This window comes from Gymnoscopelus microlampas (genome assembly GCF_963454915.1).
Source record: "Gymnoscopelus microlampas genome assembly, chromosome: 9".
In the NCBI taxonomy this organism is placed as follows: Eukaryota; Metazoa; Chordata; class Actinopteri; order Myctophiformes; family Myctophidae; genus Gymnoscopelus; species Gymnoscopelus microlampas.
In genome coordinates, this window is record NC_139946.1 from 34,041,541 (window position 1) to 34,058,017 (window position 16,477).

A 16,477-nucleotide genomic window follows, 5' to 3' on the forward strand; every position below is an offset into this window, starting at 1 on the left:
CATCTAAGCATAGTCAACTTACAAAAACGACGATATACGGAGACCCTTCAGCAGTCAGATGCCTTCATTACAACATACCCACTATCCTACCTGGGAAAACCCAGCCAAGAACATGCCCACTGCTGAGGTGTTGTTGGGTGGGTAGATATTATACCTTAATGCCTGGACATCTAGCCAGTCATGGCTAGCTGGCATGCCAGCTATTTTTGAACTGTGTTTTGTGATCGACAGTCTTTCAAAAAAAAAGACAAATGACAAAAAAACAGTGACTGACTGACAAGACAGTGTAGAGCATTACCTTCAGGATTGCAAAACTGTCTCACTGGAGTTATTGGTCAAGTGTCGTATCGCGCACCAAATATAGTAGATCTACAAGCTCACGTGTCGCACTGCAAAATGTTGCGAGCTTATAGATCTACTATGTTTGGTGCTCAACACCGAAGTGCAACTGAATATAACTTGGTTTGGCTGATATGTCGAGTCACATATTTCTATAGTTTGGCTGTTCTGTGAGCCTGTTGTGCCCTGGATGTCATTGGGTCAACTTGTCACCAGTTCTTCCAACAGGTCATTTCGATGTGTGTGGGATTGTGTGCAACAGGGGCCACTGTGTAAAGGCAAGTCTCTTACCTTGATCATGCGTGAGAGGTCCCCTGCATCAGCTAACTCCAGTACTATGTTGAGCTCATTCTCCTCAATAAAAGATGCATGGTACTTTATCACATTGGGGTGGTTCAGTTGCTGTTGAGAGGTGGGGGGAAAAAAAGAGCGATAGACAGAGACAGACAGAGAAGGGGAGAGATAGAGAGAGAGGGAGAGAGGAGAGGTGTCAGTGACTGTTTAAATATTGACAAGGATCCCAAACACACCAATATCTGGAGTGTTAGTTTAACCCTGGGTGTACAAAATGGACCCTTACGGCTCAAGATTAACCCTCCAGAATTTATAGTGAGGGTCAACAATGCCACAGCTAGAAGACACTATGAACCCTCAAAGAAGCTGGAGAGGCTGTATAGGATGTCTTGGTATATAATATACTATAATGTACTGTGGTGTGTGTGTGTGTGTGTGTGTGTGTGTGTGTGTGTGTGTGTGTGTGTGTGTGTGTGTGTGTGTGTGTGTGTGTGTGTGTGTGTGTGTGTGTGTGTAATAGCACACCAGAGACGTAGCCTGGGTTTGGCATTTAGATGGCCTCATTTAGTTCAGCGGTGGAAATAGCATAAGCCTATGTCACATCAGTGTGCTTTGGAACAAACCCATGTATGTCCCTTGAGATTCCCTTCAAACGTTCAGCAAGTGAAGGTTAACTAAAAGTATTATTAAAATAGTTACTGTATGCTAACATAACGCATCATTTGACGAGAATCCCATCCTGTCCTCTTAAGGTTAAATCGGTTTGTGCACCTGTCCAATGTTTACCTGCGTGGCGTCACCTCTGCTTATTCACACAAAGCTTCACCGTGACATTTTCCAAATAATGACAACTTCTGCACATGGGCCATTAAAGCACCTCATATCAGAACCTATCCTATTCCAGCAGCCCTGAGTTTATGTCACAGACTTAGTTGTTAGAAGGCACCAGCCGACATTTTACACTGATTTATTTTCACCGGCTACGCCAATTAAAACAAAACGCAACCCAACAAAGCAAAATAGCCACATCCATGTTTGATAGTAAAAGCAAGGCCCCTAATGAGACGGTTTTGTCCACGACTGTGACAAAGCCAGGCGACATGTCACAACAGCCTCTCCGTCTGTGATGACAACAGCCCATGTCTGACACATGAGCACATGTACAAACACACACACATACACACACACACATCTGACAGGCTGACACGGCTGGCAGGAGGAAAAACAAGCGTCCCGGGCTCATCTCTGGGTGAGATTTCTTCCTGTTGGTTGGTCAATAAGGCAGGAACCGCATTCCATGAAGTAAACAAAAAGCCTCTATCCATCTGGAGCAGGAGGACGAGGTGTTGGGGGGGGGGGGGGTACAAGGGAACAAACACAGTGACATAGTGACACAGACATGGAAAGAAGTGAGGGGAGAAGGGGGGGGGGGGGGGGGGGGCGACGTGACGGAGAAGCGGAGAATGACAACAGATTGAAAAAAGAGAGCAAAAGGCAAGAGAGAGAGAGGGGAAGCGAGCTGGAGCGAGAGCGGGAGAGAGAGAGAGAGAGATACCAGCAAAGGATAGAGATGGAGAGATGGAGATGTGCGGCATGGCGTGGAGTAGGGTGGGGGGGGTCATTATGCGAACAGGCGTGTTGTGTGTGTGTGTGTGTGTGTGTGTGTGTGTGTGTGTGTGTGTGTGTGTGTGTGTGTGTGTGTGTGTGTGTGTGTGTGTGTGTGTGTGTGTGTGTGTTGGGGGGGGTCGAGCATGCAGTGCGACACGCCTCCTCCTCATTCTCTGCTATGATTAAAGAAATGTTCATGCTCTGGATGATGCTGAGAGGAGAGGAGTGTGTGGTATAGAGTGCGCTACACTACACTCTCTACTCCCTCTGTACACGCCCCCCCCCCCCACCCCCACCCCAGCCTCTCGTGCCAGATGTATTTTTGGCTCAGGGTGGCAGTTCTGTGTGGCATCGCACGAGGGAGCAGAGCCAGAATGACAAGTCTTTCCCCCCTCTCTTTTTTTTCTCCCCCCTTTTTCCAGCACTAGAACCCCAGGCCTGCAATCCAGGAGGAAGTATGGGCGACGTTCACAGTCACGCAAGATGTTTCACGCAAATGATGGCTGCAGAATGGCAGCAGCGTGTCCGATGTGTCACAGACGATTTCATTACCGCCTTCATTCATTGCTACGATTCATGCACAGGATTTCTATCCAACCTGTGTGCTATATGTTTACTGTACATTATACGTAATATATATGTATATTAGACACCGGTGTGATGTGAGGTGAATTCAAGAATGCCTTTGATGTTTTTTGTCATAGAAAAAGAGAGTTAAATCTAATTGCAGTTTTGGTTAAATTTCGATGAATGGATAACATTCTTTATATACCTATTGTGGGAAAATAACATCCGGTCATAGATCCAAACAGGTATGTCACATTGAAAAGTCAATTGTGGACATCCAAATGCAGACACAGCTGAGTTCCTATCACAAAAGTTGTAAATGTAAGTATAACCACAGCTACAATCTCTCTCACAATCTCATAGCATTTACAGCATATGTTAATATATGTAATTATTACATCATATTTTATAGGATAAAGCCCTGCAGCTATCATGACTACACTCCTAGTAGTTATTATCATTAATGCCCAGCCTCATTCAGGGTATTTCCTGCATAGAGAATTTCGAGGTGGCCGCTTTGATAACATTTTGTGCTGCTTCGACAAAACTATGTGCATGTCGGCTTGCAAAAAGTGCAGGACAGAACGAGGAGTCAAAGAGATGGTGTCAATATGGCTCAGCTGCCAAGTCCTTAGGAGTGTGTTAATAAAGTTGTTATTTAAGTTATTATATTATTTTATTAATATTATGTAAGACTGGTTAAGTCTGAAAAGATGGATTTTATGCCATTTATATTCATTAAATATTATGTTCAAGAAACTGTCTGCACAGTTTCATGTCGATTGGGCCAACGGTCCTGGAACTTAGCTGTTCACAGACGGACACATGGACAGACACACGGATGGACGGACGGACAGGCGGAGACAACAAGACAGCGTTAGTTATCACAATTTAAGTACTGCCTCATTTTGTTCAAGGAAAAATGCAGCTGTAGGAAACTTTGGCCAAGCTTTAGTGTGAACTTCACCTTCTTTTTTTTAATCTTTGTGCATTTTCTTTACTTTTAACAAAGAAATGAACGCGCGTGTGTGCGCGTGTGCGTGCGTGCGTGCGTGCGCGTGTGTGATGCCAGTCCGGTTAAATGACGTTGGGTTGTGCCAGTTCTCTATCTTGTCAGAAAACCACCGGTGTAATCTAATCTCAAGCAGAGCCCAAGCACACATGCATGCATACACACACAAACACACACACAGCATTTCAACAGTGATTAGAGGGAATCATTAGCTTCCAGAGTACAAGGCTGGGCTGATAGCGATCACAAACAGTAGAGGGGATGAACAGTTGAACACACAGTTAGGGGATTCCAAAAATTTTGCATGTTTCAGATTAGCACAGAATAGGCTATTTCTGTGCCAACATTTCTCTCTGTGTGGATTCACACAAAAAGGGATGGAATGGAAGAAGTGGGCTTCTCCAGCTAAGAAATCATCATGCCAGAACAGTAGAGCACAGACGAATGGGCAGACTGAGTCTGAGACGTAGACAGACAGACAAATAAACAAATAGGCAGACTGTTGAAGGGCTGAGAGTGTGTGTGTGTGTGTGTGTGTGTGTGTGTGTGTGTGTGTGTGTGTGTGTGTGTGTGTGTGTGTGTGTGTGTGTGTGTGTGTGTGTGTGTGTGTGTGTGTGTGTGTGTGCACGCGTATATGTGTCATGCCAGTCGGGCCATGCCAGCGTGCCTCTCATTATTCTGATTTGGCTGTGTCTCCTGTTGGCCTGTCTAGCGGGGGATGAGGCAGAGGGACTGTCTCTTTCACACTCAGCCCTTTGTTTTTTAAGGCTGGCCGAGGCGGGGCGGGACCGCTGAATAACCACCAACATTTCGCTAGCATTCAGCCAGAAGACATTGCTTAAAAGACAAAAAGGGAGGCACAAAATGCTCCGGGGGAGACAGGGTGAGAGAGAGAGAGACAGAGAAAGTGCGCCGATGGAATGACATGGCAACAGGGGGGAGATACAAACAGGCAGAGGAGGGAGCAGTAGGAATGAGACACACGGAAAAGTGAAAGGTGGTATGAGGGAAGAGTGGGAGGGAGTGAGGGAGAGTGTGCAACAGAAAGCCATGTCCATGACATGGTTTTAACCACTTAAACCCCATTATACCTCGCTGACCGGGGTCTCCCAGGGTTCGGTGCTTGGCCCCTTCCTTTTTTCCCTCTACATCAAATCCCTTCCCTGAAAATAGCCGATCTTCTAGAACTGCTATTTTCGTCAAAAGTTCACCTATTTTTTTGCGAATGTTCGCCTATTATGACAGGCCTAAAATAGAGACCCTAGGGTTCATGTCGTTAAGTGACAAAAAAAAAACTGAGATTGGCACCAGAAGGCTCACACACTCGTTTCCTTATATCCCCCATATAAGGAAACGAGTGTGTGAGCCTTCAGGTGTCGTCTAACTTTGGCCTCTGACCGTTTGGTAAGAGGCCCGCCAACACCTCTTTGTGTATGCTGTCACACAATGATCATTGTATTTGCCACTCAGAACGTGGCTCTGAAAAAAAGGTCTAGGTAGAAGAGGGTCTGTTTCTTGTGCATACTGTCACTAAGCTAACGCAGAATCTCACAAATGTTTGTTCCCATATATTCTATACATTTTGAAATATTCAACTCAGATTGCCCAAATTTGGCCATGGATGACGTCAGCGGCTAGACCCTTTTCAGAGTGAAGCTGTCTATAAGGATTCACATGAATCAACGCTGTTGTTGGACCCTGTGTTGTTATAGTATAGCTCTTTACAGGGTCTATTCCTACAATCCACCCCGCCTCCCCCGATCAGCCGTAGGAGTTTCAATGAAGTGTCATAGTAGCAAGAACTAATTGGTAGTGGTGTAGTGGTGAAAGATAGAGAGAGAACGAGATCTATATGTGTGCAAAACGCCTCCAGCTCACATACACAGTGAAGGTGTGTATAAATGATACATATTGTCACTGTCGGGAAGGAAACCTCGTACAGTGTCTCCAAAACCGTTTCTTCTCAGGAAATGGAAAAAATAACCTGTGTTCCAATGGATCCAATATAGTTACAATTTATAGTCACAAGCTCTTGGACATACTTTTTATTGGTTCAATATTTATAAAACCCAAAGACAGACTTAGTCATTTTAACCTGGCGGCCTATTTCGGGCATATTATTATAGGTGAATTGTTTTTAAACATTTCCCCAAATGGTTTTATTTTTTAATTAGCAAAAATAGCCAATCTACAAGCTTGTCAATAAGCTATTTTCACTACTTTTGCGGGACAATGTCATACGACAAAGTATAAAATGGGGCATTAATTTATGAAAAACATAAAAGATTCAACCTGTTTCTGCCGACAGCAACGATACAGGAAAGCGAACTAGGAGTATGTGCACATGCATATACACACGTACATATACATACTGTACCTACACAACCCCGCACACTCTCAAACACGGCAGCGTGACACTCGTGTGGGATCTTGCAGACAGCAGGAATTATTGAGGCTGTCATTAGTTTGTTCATTAGCGTTTGAGAGCAGCTCAAATGACTCACGTCGAACGTGGTTTGATAAACGAAAACGCTTCATTTGGAGACAAAAAAACAACAAAAAGAAACAAAAAAAGAGACAGAAAAGAAGAAGGGTGGAAAAACAGAAGGGAGGGAAAGCGCGAGATAGAACATCAAAAGACACATGAGGGAGACTACTAAATTTTCATGCTGATGCACTGTTGGCCCCCCTTTGAAACATTATAGAGAGATGAAAAATAACAATAGTTTCAGCATTAAAAAAAAGAGTCAATGTGAGCCTGGAGGTACGACACACTGGAGCTAGTGATGTTGCACACACACATACGTGCGCACGCACACGCACACAAACACACGCACACACACAAGCAAGCAGGTACACAAACGCAAATGCACAGATGCTCAAACACAAAGGTACACTCACTCACTCTCTCACACATGTACAGACACACACACACACACACACATTCACTTATGCACAAACAAATGCTCACACACACACACACACACACACCAAACTCGAGACAGACAAGCCGTACACTCAGTACACACTGAACACACACACACACACACACACACACAGATCAGATCCGTCTGGCGCAGATCAATTGTTTTCCTGTGGTGGAAGGTCTCAGCTGAGGCACCTTAAGAGAACAGAGCACAGCGCATGATGCCGTCTCCACTCCCCTGGTCCTTTACCTTAAGGAGATCTATCTCTTTGATGCAATCTTGCCGAGCTTTGGCATCCATCAAGTCGAATATCTATCAAGAGATCAAAAGGAAGAGAGAGAGAGACAGAGAGAGAGAGAGAGCGAGAGAGATAGAAAGACAAACGGAGAGACAGAGAGAGAGAGAGCTGTTATAGCAATTCAAGGGATGGAGATGGAGAAGAGAAACAAAAACACTAAACATGGGGAGAAAAGAGAGAACATGGCTTTTGAGACTGCTATGCACTGTACGAGTGTGCCGTCACAGTCGCTGGGTGATGTTTTACTGAGTGATACATACTCCTTGTGTGGTTGGTGTGTGTGTGTGTGTGTGTGTGTGTGTGTGTGTGTGTGTGTGTGTGTGTGTGTGTGTTCATCCAAAAATATACAACATATAATCCTGAATACAGACAGAGGGATAGAGCATATGACATAGCATATAGCGGCTGGATCACCAACTATCACACATTCCATACAGTATGTGTGTGTTTTGGTGAGTGTGTGTGTGTGTGTGTGTGTGTGTGTGTGTGTGTGTGTGTGTGTGTGTGTGTGTGTGTGTGTGTGTGTGTGTGTGTTTGTGTGTGTTGGGGGAGGGGTGTAGTTGGCATGGGCTGAACCCCATCAGATGGATCATTAACAGTAACGAAGCACCAGCCAATGACAGTGACACGATAGAACACAACCAAACAGAATACGTGACTGTGCGCTGGTGCCTGTGCATGTGTGTTTATGGTTGTGTTACCGTTGAGTTTTAGCATATGTGCATATTAGAGTGTATCAGTGTGATGGGGGGGGGGGGGGGGGGGGTAGTGTGTGTGTGGAATGCTAACCAGCCTACAGCAGTGCACTGCAACATTCCTGCATGCTTCTCTCTGCCAGCTGGAAGCTAGAGGGTGTGTGTATGTGCGTGCGTGAGCGTGTGCATGTGTGTGTGTGCATGTGTGTGTGTGCATGTGTGTGTGTGTGTGTGTGTGTTGGGGGGGCGGGGTGGTTTAGTTTACTATAGGCTATTGATTTAGGTGTACAAGACATAACAGAATTCTATGCAGAATACTAATAGTTTTATAGCAGAATTCAGCAAAAATACATATTTTTCTATATTGAACAAAAACATTAAATAAAACTCTTTGTCGACAGCATCGGCATCGGAAGCGTTTCTGTGTTTACATTTTAGACGGCCAGTCCCATCTCACCTGGACTTTCTTGAGGGCCACTGATGTGTTGTCTAGCAGGTATCTGGCCCGGTACACTTCACTGAACTGTCCGCGACCGATTTTCTTCTCAATCTGGAAGTTAGCCAGGGAATTATGGCCCATGTCTGGCTGCAGTGGCTTCTGAAATGACACACACACATACATACACAAACACAGTATATATTAGAGGGAGGGACAATAACAAAGTAAGTCATATCTTTGCTACAGCAGCTCAGGAAGGAAGAAAGGATGAGTGATGAAAGACATGGAGAGAGGCTGCACTAGGCACTTTTCCAGGCTACTAGTGACTTGACTTGACATTTAGCCGACATGTTTTCCCCCCTCTATTCTTATCATTATTCATCGAAATGAAATGAATTGATAGCATTAGCTTGTTTAAAAAAATCAACCACTATTTTACACCTGTACTGTAACTTGTCATAAAAATAGTTATGACAAATAAAGCTTAATTGAAGGCTATGCAAGGATTCCAAAGAGGTACTACTACAGTCAAAAAAGTTAAGGGACAAGGACAGACCCCTGGGGGATCAAAAAGTTAACTATGAACACTCAATGACGCAAAAAAGAACAAGCACGGTGTGAGTACAACTTTATTATAACAGAATAAACTTGACAAACTTGCAGTCTGATCTAACAAGGTATTCTTTCTTGTAATGGAGCCAATTCATCTCAGTTGGGTCATTAGGTTCATTATACTCCAGCATAATATTGTCCTCTTTCCTTTGTCTGCCAGGACCCATCAGTGACAGCCTGGCGAGTGGCGACAGTCTCACAGAGGCTCTCGCTTGCCTCTGGTTCTCCCCTCCATTATCCTCTGTGCTGCCTGTAATGAGCGGCATCCAGCACGATTAAAAGAGGAAAAAAATAAATAAATTACAAGCAAAACGCAGAAATAAGCCGTAATAAGCCCCTTGGACGTGCGAAAAAGCAAATTAATAAAAAAAATAACATGACCTTTCTAGCCTTCTTTGTAAACTTTTGCTGGGCGTTGGCAAGGCATGGTGGCGGGGGGGGGGGGGGGGGGGGCAAGCAGAAGGTGACAGATATCAGAATGCCACATGTCACACCAGCGCTGCTGCCCGACATGGCCAAGGGAGCGGCTCGTGGACAAACAACTTAGGAAGGAGGGAAACAAGATGAGGAGGAGGAGGAGGAGGGGAAAGGGAGGTGATATCAAGTCCAGCCGTTTCACTTGTGTTACGGTGTTTGACAGAGTCAGCGTGAAAACACACACATGGGACGGAGACGTAGGATTTCGCCCAGCTGGTGCACAGAGGAAACCGGACCACTGCACCACAACAACAAAAACCTCCAAGAAGAAGTTTGCTCAAAAAGGGAATAGAAAATCTATTTACTATATAATGCATTCACCACTAAAATGTCCTGTACACCTATACCTATAGAAAAGGAAACACAAAACGCCATCTGCTTTAACCAACATCTGTGGTCAACTGTGAAATCATCACTAATTGCCATAAAATGTTGTTTGTTACACTCGCCACATTGCCAACACGTTGATATACTGACAGCACTAATATAAAGACTGCATCGTGTAGCATGCGATAAATAGATTCACATACAGTACATACAAACGCATAGTGTACACAAGCACGTGCACACACACACACACACACACACACACACACACACACACACACACACACACACACACACACACACACACACACACACACACACACACACACACACACACACACACACACACACACACACACACACACACACACAGTAAAGGGAAGTGGGACTCACAACAGGCCTGTGTATTGGAGGGAAGGAGGGCTGTGGGGATGGGGGTTGGTGTGCAGAGCATGGGGCCAACCAATTTAAGCATTTCATTGTTTTGTTTTTTTTAAGTTGACAGCCAGGAGGAGAGGCGCGAGCCAACAAGATGCCCCGTCCAATTAACACGGCGGAGGTGTGTGCATTTTTTTTCTCCAGCATGATGTGGCCGTCATCATCAGCTCTGACAGCGAGCATGACATACTGTTCCACTTCCTATTGTTCAGCATCACAGCAACGCTCAACAACTCCCACTGTACTGCACTAGTAATAGCTTCCACTGCACACATACACAGCATAATAATAACAACAACAATAACAATAATAAGAAGAATGAAGGATTTTGGCTGGCAAATTCACGATGGGAATTGAGTTGCGTGGAAATCTACAAAGGCGTTAGTGATTGAAACTAAAAGGTGAGCCATATTGAGAATTGATTTGTTTCTTTGTGGTCACCAACACGTTTGTTTAGGATGCAGGAGTCACAATGTTTAAGAGAGAGAGAGAAAGAGAGAGAAAGAGAGAGCAAGAGTGGCATGAGGAGGAAGAGGGGGCATTGCTTTCACTCGCTGCATGGTAGCTTGACAAATGTTAGCATGAGCCTCTAAAGCGCTGTGACAACCGCCTGCTGAGAGCGCGGTCTCGCTAATGTGTCCTGGCATGCCGGCCCCGTAATCACACATTTACATATGCAATGACCTACATTTGCATGTCAGATCGCACACTGTCCGGCGTGATTAACGGCGGGCACCTCCCCGCGTGGAGTCGCCCTGGGTGGCGGCAGGGGCCGTTGCGAGGGCGGTTGAAGAGGGGCCGGAAGGGGGGCGACTTTTTTTTTGGCAGCCGCGGGGCCGGGCTGCCAGGCAGGATTATGTCAGCCGGCGGGCACCCGGCATTAGACACTTCATTAGAGCTAATCTGTTTAGCAGTGGGCAGTGTATGTAAACTTCACAGGCCATTTGCGGCACCTCTTCACCCCCTGGCCTGGCCTTCAAAGGGCAGGAGGGCCGTGCGGGCTGACTGACAGGCAGTCTCATCCGCCGCGCACGGCTGTCACACAGTCGTGAGCTTCCAGCTGAAACGTGAGGGCCCACACCCCAGACACACACACACGCACACAAATAGGGTCAGAGACACACACACACACACACACGGGAGGGGAAGTCACAGAGGAGTGACCCTGAATGACGAAGGGGTCATTTGGCTGAAACAAACTGGGAGGAGAGCGAGGTCTGTTCAGACTGCAGCTTTGTGAAAGAACAAGAGGTGACTCTTCTGTGCCCTTAAGAGTGTGACTGTGTGGCCTGGTTCACCATTCAGATGAAAAGGTCCTATACAGTTCAGTGGGTGGAACGTGGCACTATAGGGGGTCCGACAAATCTTTGTGTGATAGGATGTTTTTTTTACATTAACCACTTGAACCCAAGTATCCCTATTCTGAAGGGAACATTAGCCGAAAATAGCAGATCTACAAGCTCACAACGGCTCGCAGCGCGAGGCGTTGTGAGCTTGTAGATCGGCTATTTTCAGCAAAGAGGTTTGGTGTAGGGAAAAGGAGCAAATCAAGTACTACAGTAAGTAAAACATGAATTTACACAACAATGATGATAGTTAATGAAGCCAAGCAAAACGATTTTCCCTTGTGGATAATAAAGACATCTAATCTAATCTAATACTCTCAACAGCTGCAAATGGATAAATGAACACTGGAGACTTTACTGTGTCACCAAGTAGAGCAATGGGAAGATTGAAAACATTTAAAAGGTATAAATCATGACATCATGACATGGTTTTGCCATGACACAGCCTACTTGTTACAGTGTAAAAGCCCATAGCATATAAACAGAGAAAGAAAAGGCCTTCCCGACGTTTTTTCTTTTCAGAGATACTTGGCTTTCTGTCTCTACATCAGCTATGACACAAATGTGGACACAATGGGACTGTTGTGTCTCGACTCTCCTGTGGCATTGAATCGTGGACTTTACGTCCACTCATCCATCTATTTCTCCTTCTGCTCCTTCTATTTCTCCATTCATTCAACCGTGTGTCACAACCCTGTTGTGTGAGTGTATCACGTCCTGTGTGAAGTGACCTTCACACAGGACGTTGACAGTGGTCAGCTTCCTGCCACGTCAATCCTGGAAGTGCCACCATGAAAGTAGCATTCTGTCTCTGATTATCAAACGTGTGTAACAATGAGGGGTGATATGACAGGTAGGATCAAAGCAATAAATACTGAAGGCCTACACTAAAACTACATAGAAGGCGGACTCAATGCAAACAACACTGAAAACAACCCGAGCTGGTAATAAAGGTTAAAGAAATCATATGGGCATTTTTTTAATACCCAGGATTTTACAGTGTGCAAGTAGTTTCCCAGGGCAACGATGACAAACACAAAGGCTGGAACATTGAGGGCAGCTGTTGTTTACAGCCAGACACAGTCTATACCACAAAAAGGCATGGAGAAAGCTACAGTCAGTATGGAGAATGACCTCCCAAGCTTCGCACCACCCTCCTCCAAGGTGTAACCGTTATGATATGCTGTAGGTTTCATTTACCTTTCCATAATTGAATTGGTAAGCTGTATCCTGTGGTACGTTATTACTATCCAAGTATCCAGCTATAGCTACAGTATTTTCTTTCTTTCTTTTTTGTTCACATCATTCCGGTTGGTGATGGGACGAGCTGCAGGGGATGGAGATTAAGTGGCAGCCAGGCAAGGCATTGTGGGTAACGACTGTGAGGGACAGCGTGTCTTGGTATAAAGGTGACGCACAATCGCCATGGGCAACTCACTGGCAGAGAGAGAGAGAGCGAAAGGGGGGAGGGTAGGGGAGGGAAGAGGGAGGGCAGTCAGACAGACAGCACATCGGAGGAAGTGTGATATGGGCTGGCCAATAATGACACCATCGCCAAACACCACTGACAGACACATGGAGAGAGAGGAAGGAGGGAATGCGGGAGACACAGAGAGAGAGAAAGAAAGACAGAAAAAGAGAGGAAGACAAGCAGAAGAGGGGAGGAGGTGTGATATGACAGCCCAGCAGTGCCAGCGGCTGCCAGAGAAAGGCCAGCGGCGGCAGAGAGAGGTGCCGTCTCTCTCACACACACACACACACACACACACACACACACACACACACACACACACACATCTAGAGAGAGAAAGAGAGAGAGAGAGGAGGGGACATATGAACCAGGCAGAGGGGCCCTCTCCCACCCTCACTATCCCCCCCAGCTCAGCACCATACAATATTCATCACCAGCCAGCCAGCCAGCCAGACTTCACCCCAAAGGTGCTTCTCCTGCTTCTCAAAGCCCCGTTATACCTACTGTAGTTGTGCACCGGTGTCGCACACTGAAAATAGCCAATCTACAAGCTTACAACGTGTGAGCTTATAGATCAGCTATTTCAGGTGTGCAACACCAGTGCACAACCAAGTATAAAATCACCCTTCAATCTGCAGCACAACCTCCCCACCTTGTCTCTGCGCTCACAGATGGATCCCGTCTCTGTCAAAATCTGCAGTGACGCTCAAAAATGTGATCTGAGGGGGCTTCTCACCACCCTCCCACTCACTCAAAGAGCAAATGCAACATTAAAAATGCACATCTTACCAGCTCATCGCGTTTACCTAATGCATATGCATCATACTTCCGGGACCAAGAGATAAGATATATCGCAAGCGATACTGAATATCCTTCATCACATATACAATTCAGATTTTTCTTTTTTCCCCAGGAAATAAAGTGGTGTTGGATAATTTTTTCCCCCCTCCCCTCTCTCTCTGTGCTGCAGAATAGACTGAACCCTGGGAGAAAGTGTGAAACAGATTCAGGACTTGTTGAAAGACACCCATCTGGCTTGCTGGTTAGACAGCTATCTGCATACTCCTACCAGCGCTCTCTCCCCATCTTCCACTAAATATGAAATCAGTTCAGACGTGCTTTATGAAAGTGCAACAAACGTGGTGTAGCATACCAAGTTCACGTTACTGCCAATATCCATGCACACAAAAATACGGGCCTGTGCATCACTGAAGAACGATGATGAAATGGATGAACAAAGACGAGAATTGTGATGAAAATTGCAGTAAAGACAAAAACAGAAAAACACTATGAAGAGCCATTAACCCATTTATACCTGAGGCCGATTCTAAAAATGCCTTCTAAATCCTGACCTAAGTTTTCTGAAAAACTTCAAATATTAATCAAAAATTACAAAAAAAATGTATGTTGCTATATACTGTACATAGCAACAGCTACCGCAAAAGGGGTTCCCAGATTGAAAGATATAGTTACGTATAGGGGTTCCCGCTCTAAATGGGTTAAACTATAGCAACAGTGCATCGTCAATTGTTGGGAACGCATTGGAAAATACGGGGTGTGGAAAATACAATGTGTGCGGGGGAGTATGTGTATGCTGCTAAAAACTCAAATTAATCATTAAAGCCTTTATCTGACTTTCCTTTGTGTGCAGCCCAATTATCTTTAATTTCACAATTACAAATCTTAGAGTAAATTAACCCCCTTGGCAATTCCAGTGTTAATATTGCAGTGCCCTTGCATAGACGAGAAAAACAACAATTGAAAACACAGGCCTATTTTTAGAGTCCTCTCTCCATCTCCCTCTCTAAAAAAAAGAAAAATGTTTTCCACACACACACACACACATACACACACACACACTCCTGGGGCGTATGGATGATCCTCTTTGTTAAAAGTCCATTCAATACTTTATGGAAGGAAAGAAACATCCTTGTGGAAGGAAATCGATGGGCCTGATGTTGGCGGCTGGAATTAAAATCCAACGGTGACCAGATTTTGCACGGAACGACCTGGATTGTATCGAACCAACAGAGGCACACTGGGAGGTCAGGCAATGCAAGCCTCCAGAGCTTGGATCAATAGGAAAAAAATGAATACAAATTTAACATTCACCCTCTGCAGCCAGTCTCACACTCACACATGCTACAATGCTACATGCTTCTCCCAGCTAAGGTGCAGTATAACCGGACCATACACAATAACTAATAATGTATACATACACAATTCACATTACATGGATACACATGGTAACGTTCTGTTGAATGGGTAGTACAGGGTGATCTGAAGGAGAAGATAGGGACGGCATAAATATTAATTATAAATTCAACACCCCTTGATACTTTAGTATCTAAATGCGTTACTGCAGGCCACCACCAAACCCCTTATTAAATTTTAATAAATCAGTCAGGAGGATGCAGATAATATACAGTTTCTTGCCTGCAGTAGAGGGGTTGGTAAGTGAAATGAAGGGTTAGTGATCTGCCTGAACTTGCAAGCTGTAGAGGTGATGAAAGGGATAAACAACGCAGCAAGGAAAAAGACAGGGAAATCATAAAACAGACAAGATGATTTTGTCTTCTGTGTGTGTGTGTGTGTGTGTGTGTGTGTGTGTGTGTGTGTGTGTGTGTGTGTGTGTGTGTGTGTGTGTGTGTGTGTGTGTGTGTGTGTGTGTGTGTGTGTGTGTGTGTGTGTCCTTTCCCACATAGAATCCATAACTTTGCTGGATAAAACATATCTGACAGTGGATAATCATTCATACTTTGACATATTTTATGAAGTTCCGTAGAGTGTCCGTTCCCACATTAAATGGCTGTTATGGATACAGTACGCATGCTCACACAAGGTGTCTAATAGGACACAAAACTGTGAAATACAGGATATTACGTATAATGTACAGGGCGGCAGATTGTAGATCCCTTATTTCAGAGTCAGTCCAATTCCCAGACAGTTTCATGAAATGCTGAATTCAGCCGTTTTGCTTTCGGTTTTCCAAATCTTCTGCACGAAAAATTAACGGCATGCTCACAGGTCACAGGATTTAAAGAGTCGCTTCCTATCATAGCTACATCGCTACTGTATGTATTACATAAATTTACTAGGTCAAGAGAAGGGAAACTTATAGAACATCATTTTATATTAAAAACAAAACACTGGCTCATGTTCCCACATTTTGCCAATATGGAACATGCCATGGGATTCACAGCTTTCATTGCAAGAGGGAAGGGGGCTTGCTTTAGTTAGGCATCTGTGTGGGTGATGAATGTGTTCAGTGCTGTAGTACCTGAGGTTGAAAAACTGGTACTGCTGCTTGTTGTCCTTGCGGTTGTGCATCCATATCCATGGTGTTAGGGGACTGGATCCTTCACACCCCTGAGGAACGCGCGCGCACACACACACACACACACACGTACACGCACACGCACACGCACACACACACAGAACACCCCTGGTCAGCCTTCAGTTGAAGTTTTATAAAAACTCAAAGTCTCTGAATAGCCCCATACTAGTGGCACAAAAAGCACAATTTCCAATACCCTTACAACAGTTTGCGTGGAGCAGTTCTAGGAAAATGAACTGGCTCTTGACTCTTGTGGCAGTCACTGGCTGGCCAGTGTCCAGTATCACTGT

The 16,477-nt window shown here is 45.0% G+C and overlaps 1 protein-coding gene across 3 annotated transcripts in view; it reads right to left on the reverse strand.

The window, feature by feature from the left end:
• The window catches only part of nek7 (NIMA-related kinase 7), an 80,468-nt gene that overhangs the window by 36,567 nt on the left and 27,424 nt on the right, over positions 1–16,477 (reverse strand). The window contains exons 2-5 of one of the 3 annotated variants that reach the window (XM_084067716.1): positions 16,131–16,219; positions 8,198–8,338; positions 6,997–7,059; positions 631–741 (exon numbers count right to left, since the gene is read on the reverse strand). In XM_084067716.1, coding sequence (XP_083923842.1) covers positions 631–741; positions 6,997–7,059; positions 8,198–8,338; positions 16,131–16,190 — 375 coding nt within the window. In that variant the 5' untranslated portion in view covers positions 16,191–16,219. The remainder of the gene's footprint in view (positions 1–630; positions 742–6,996; positions 7,060–8,197; positions 8,339–16,130; positions 16,220–16,477) is intronic. The other 2 variants (XM_084067718.1, XM_084067717.1) reach the window with 2 other exon arrangements.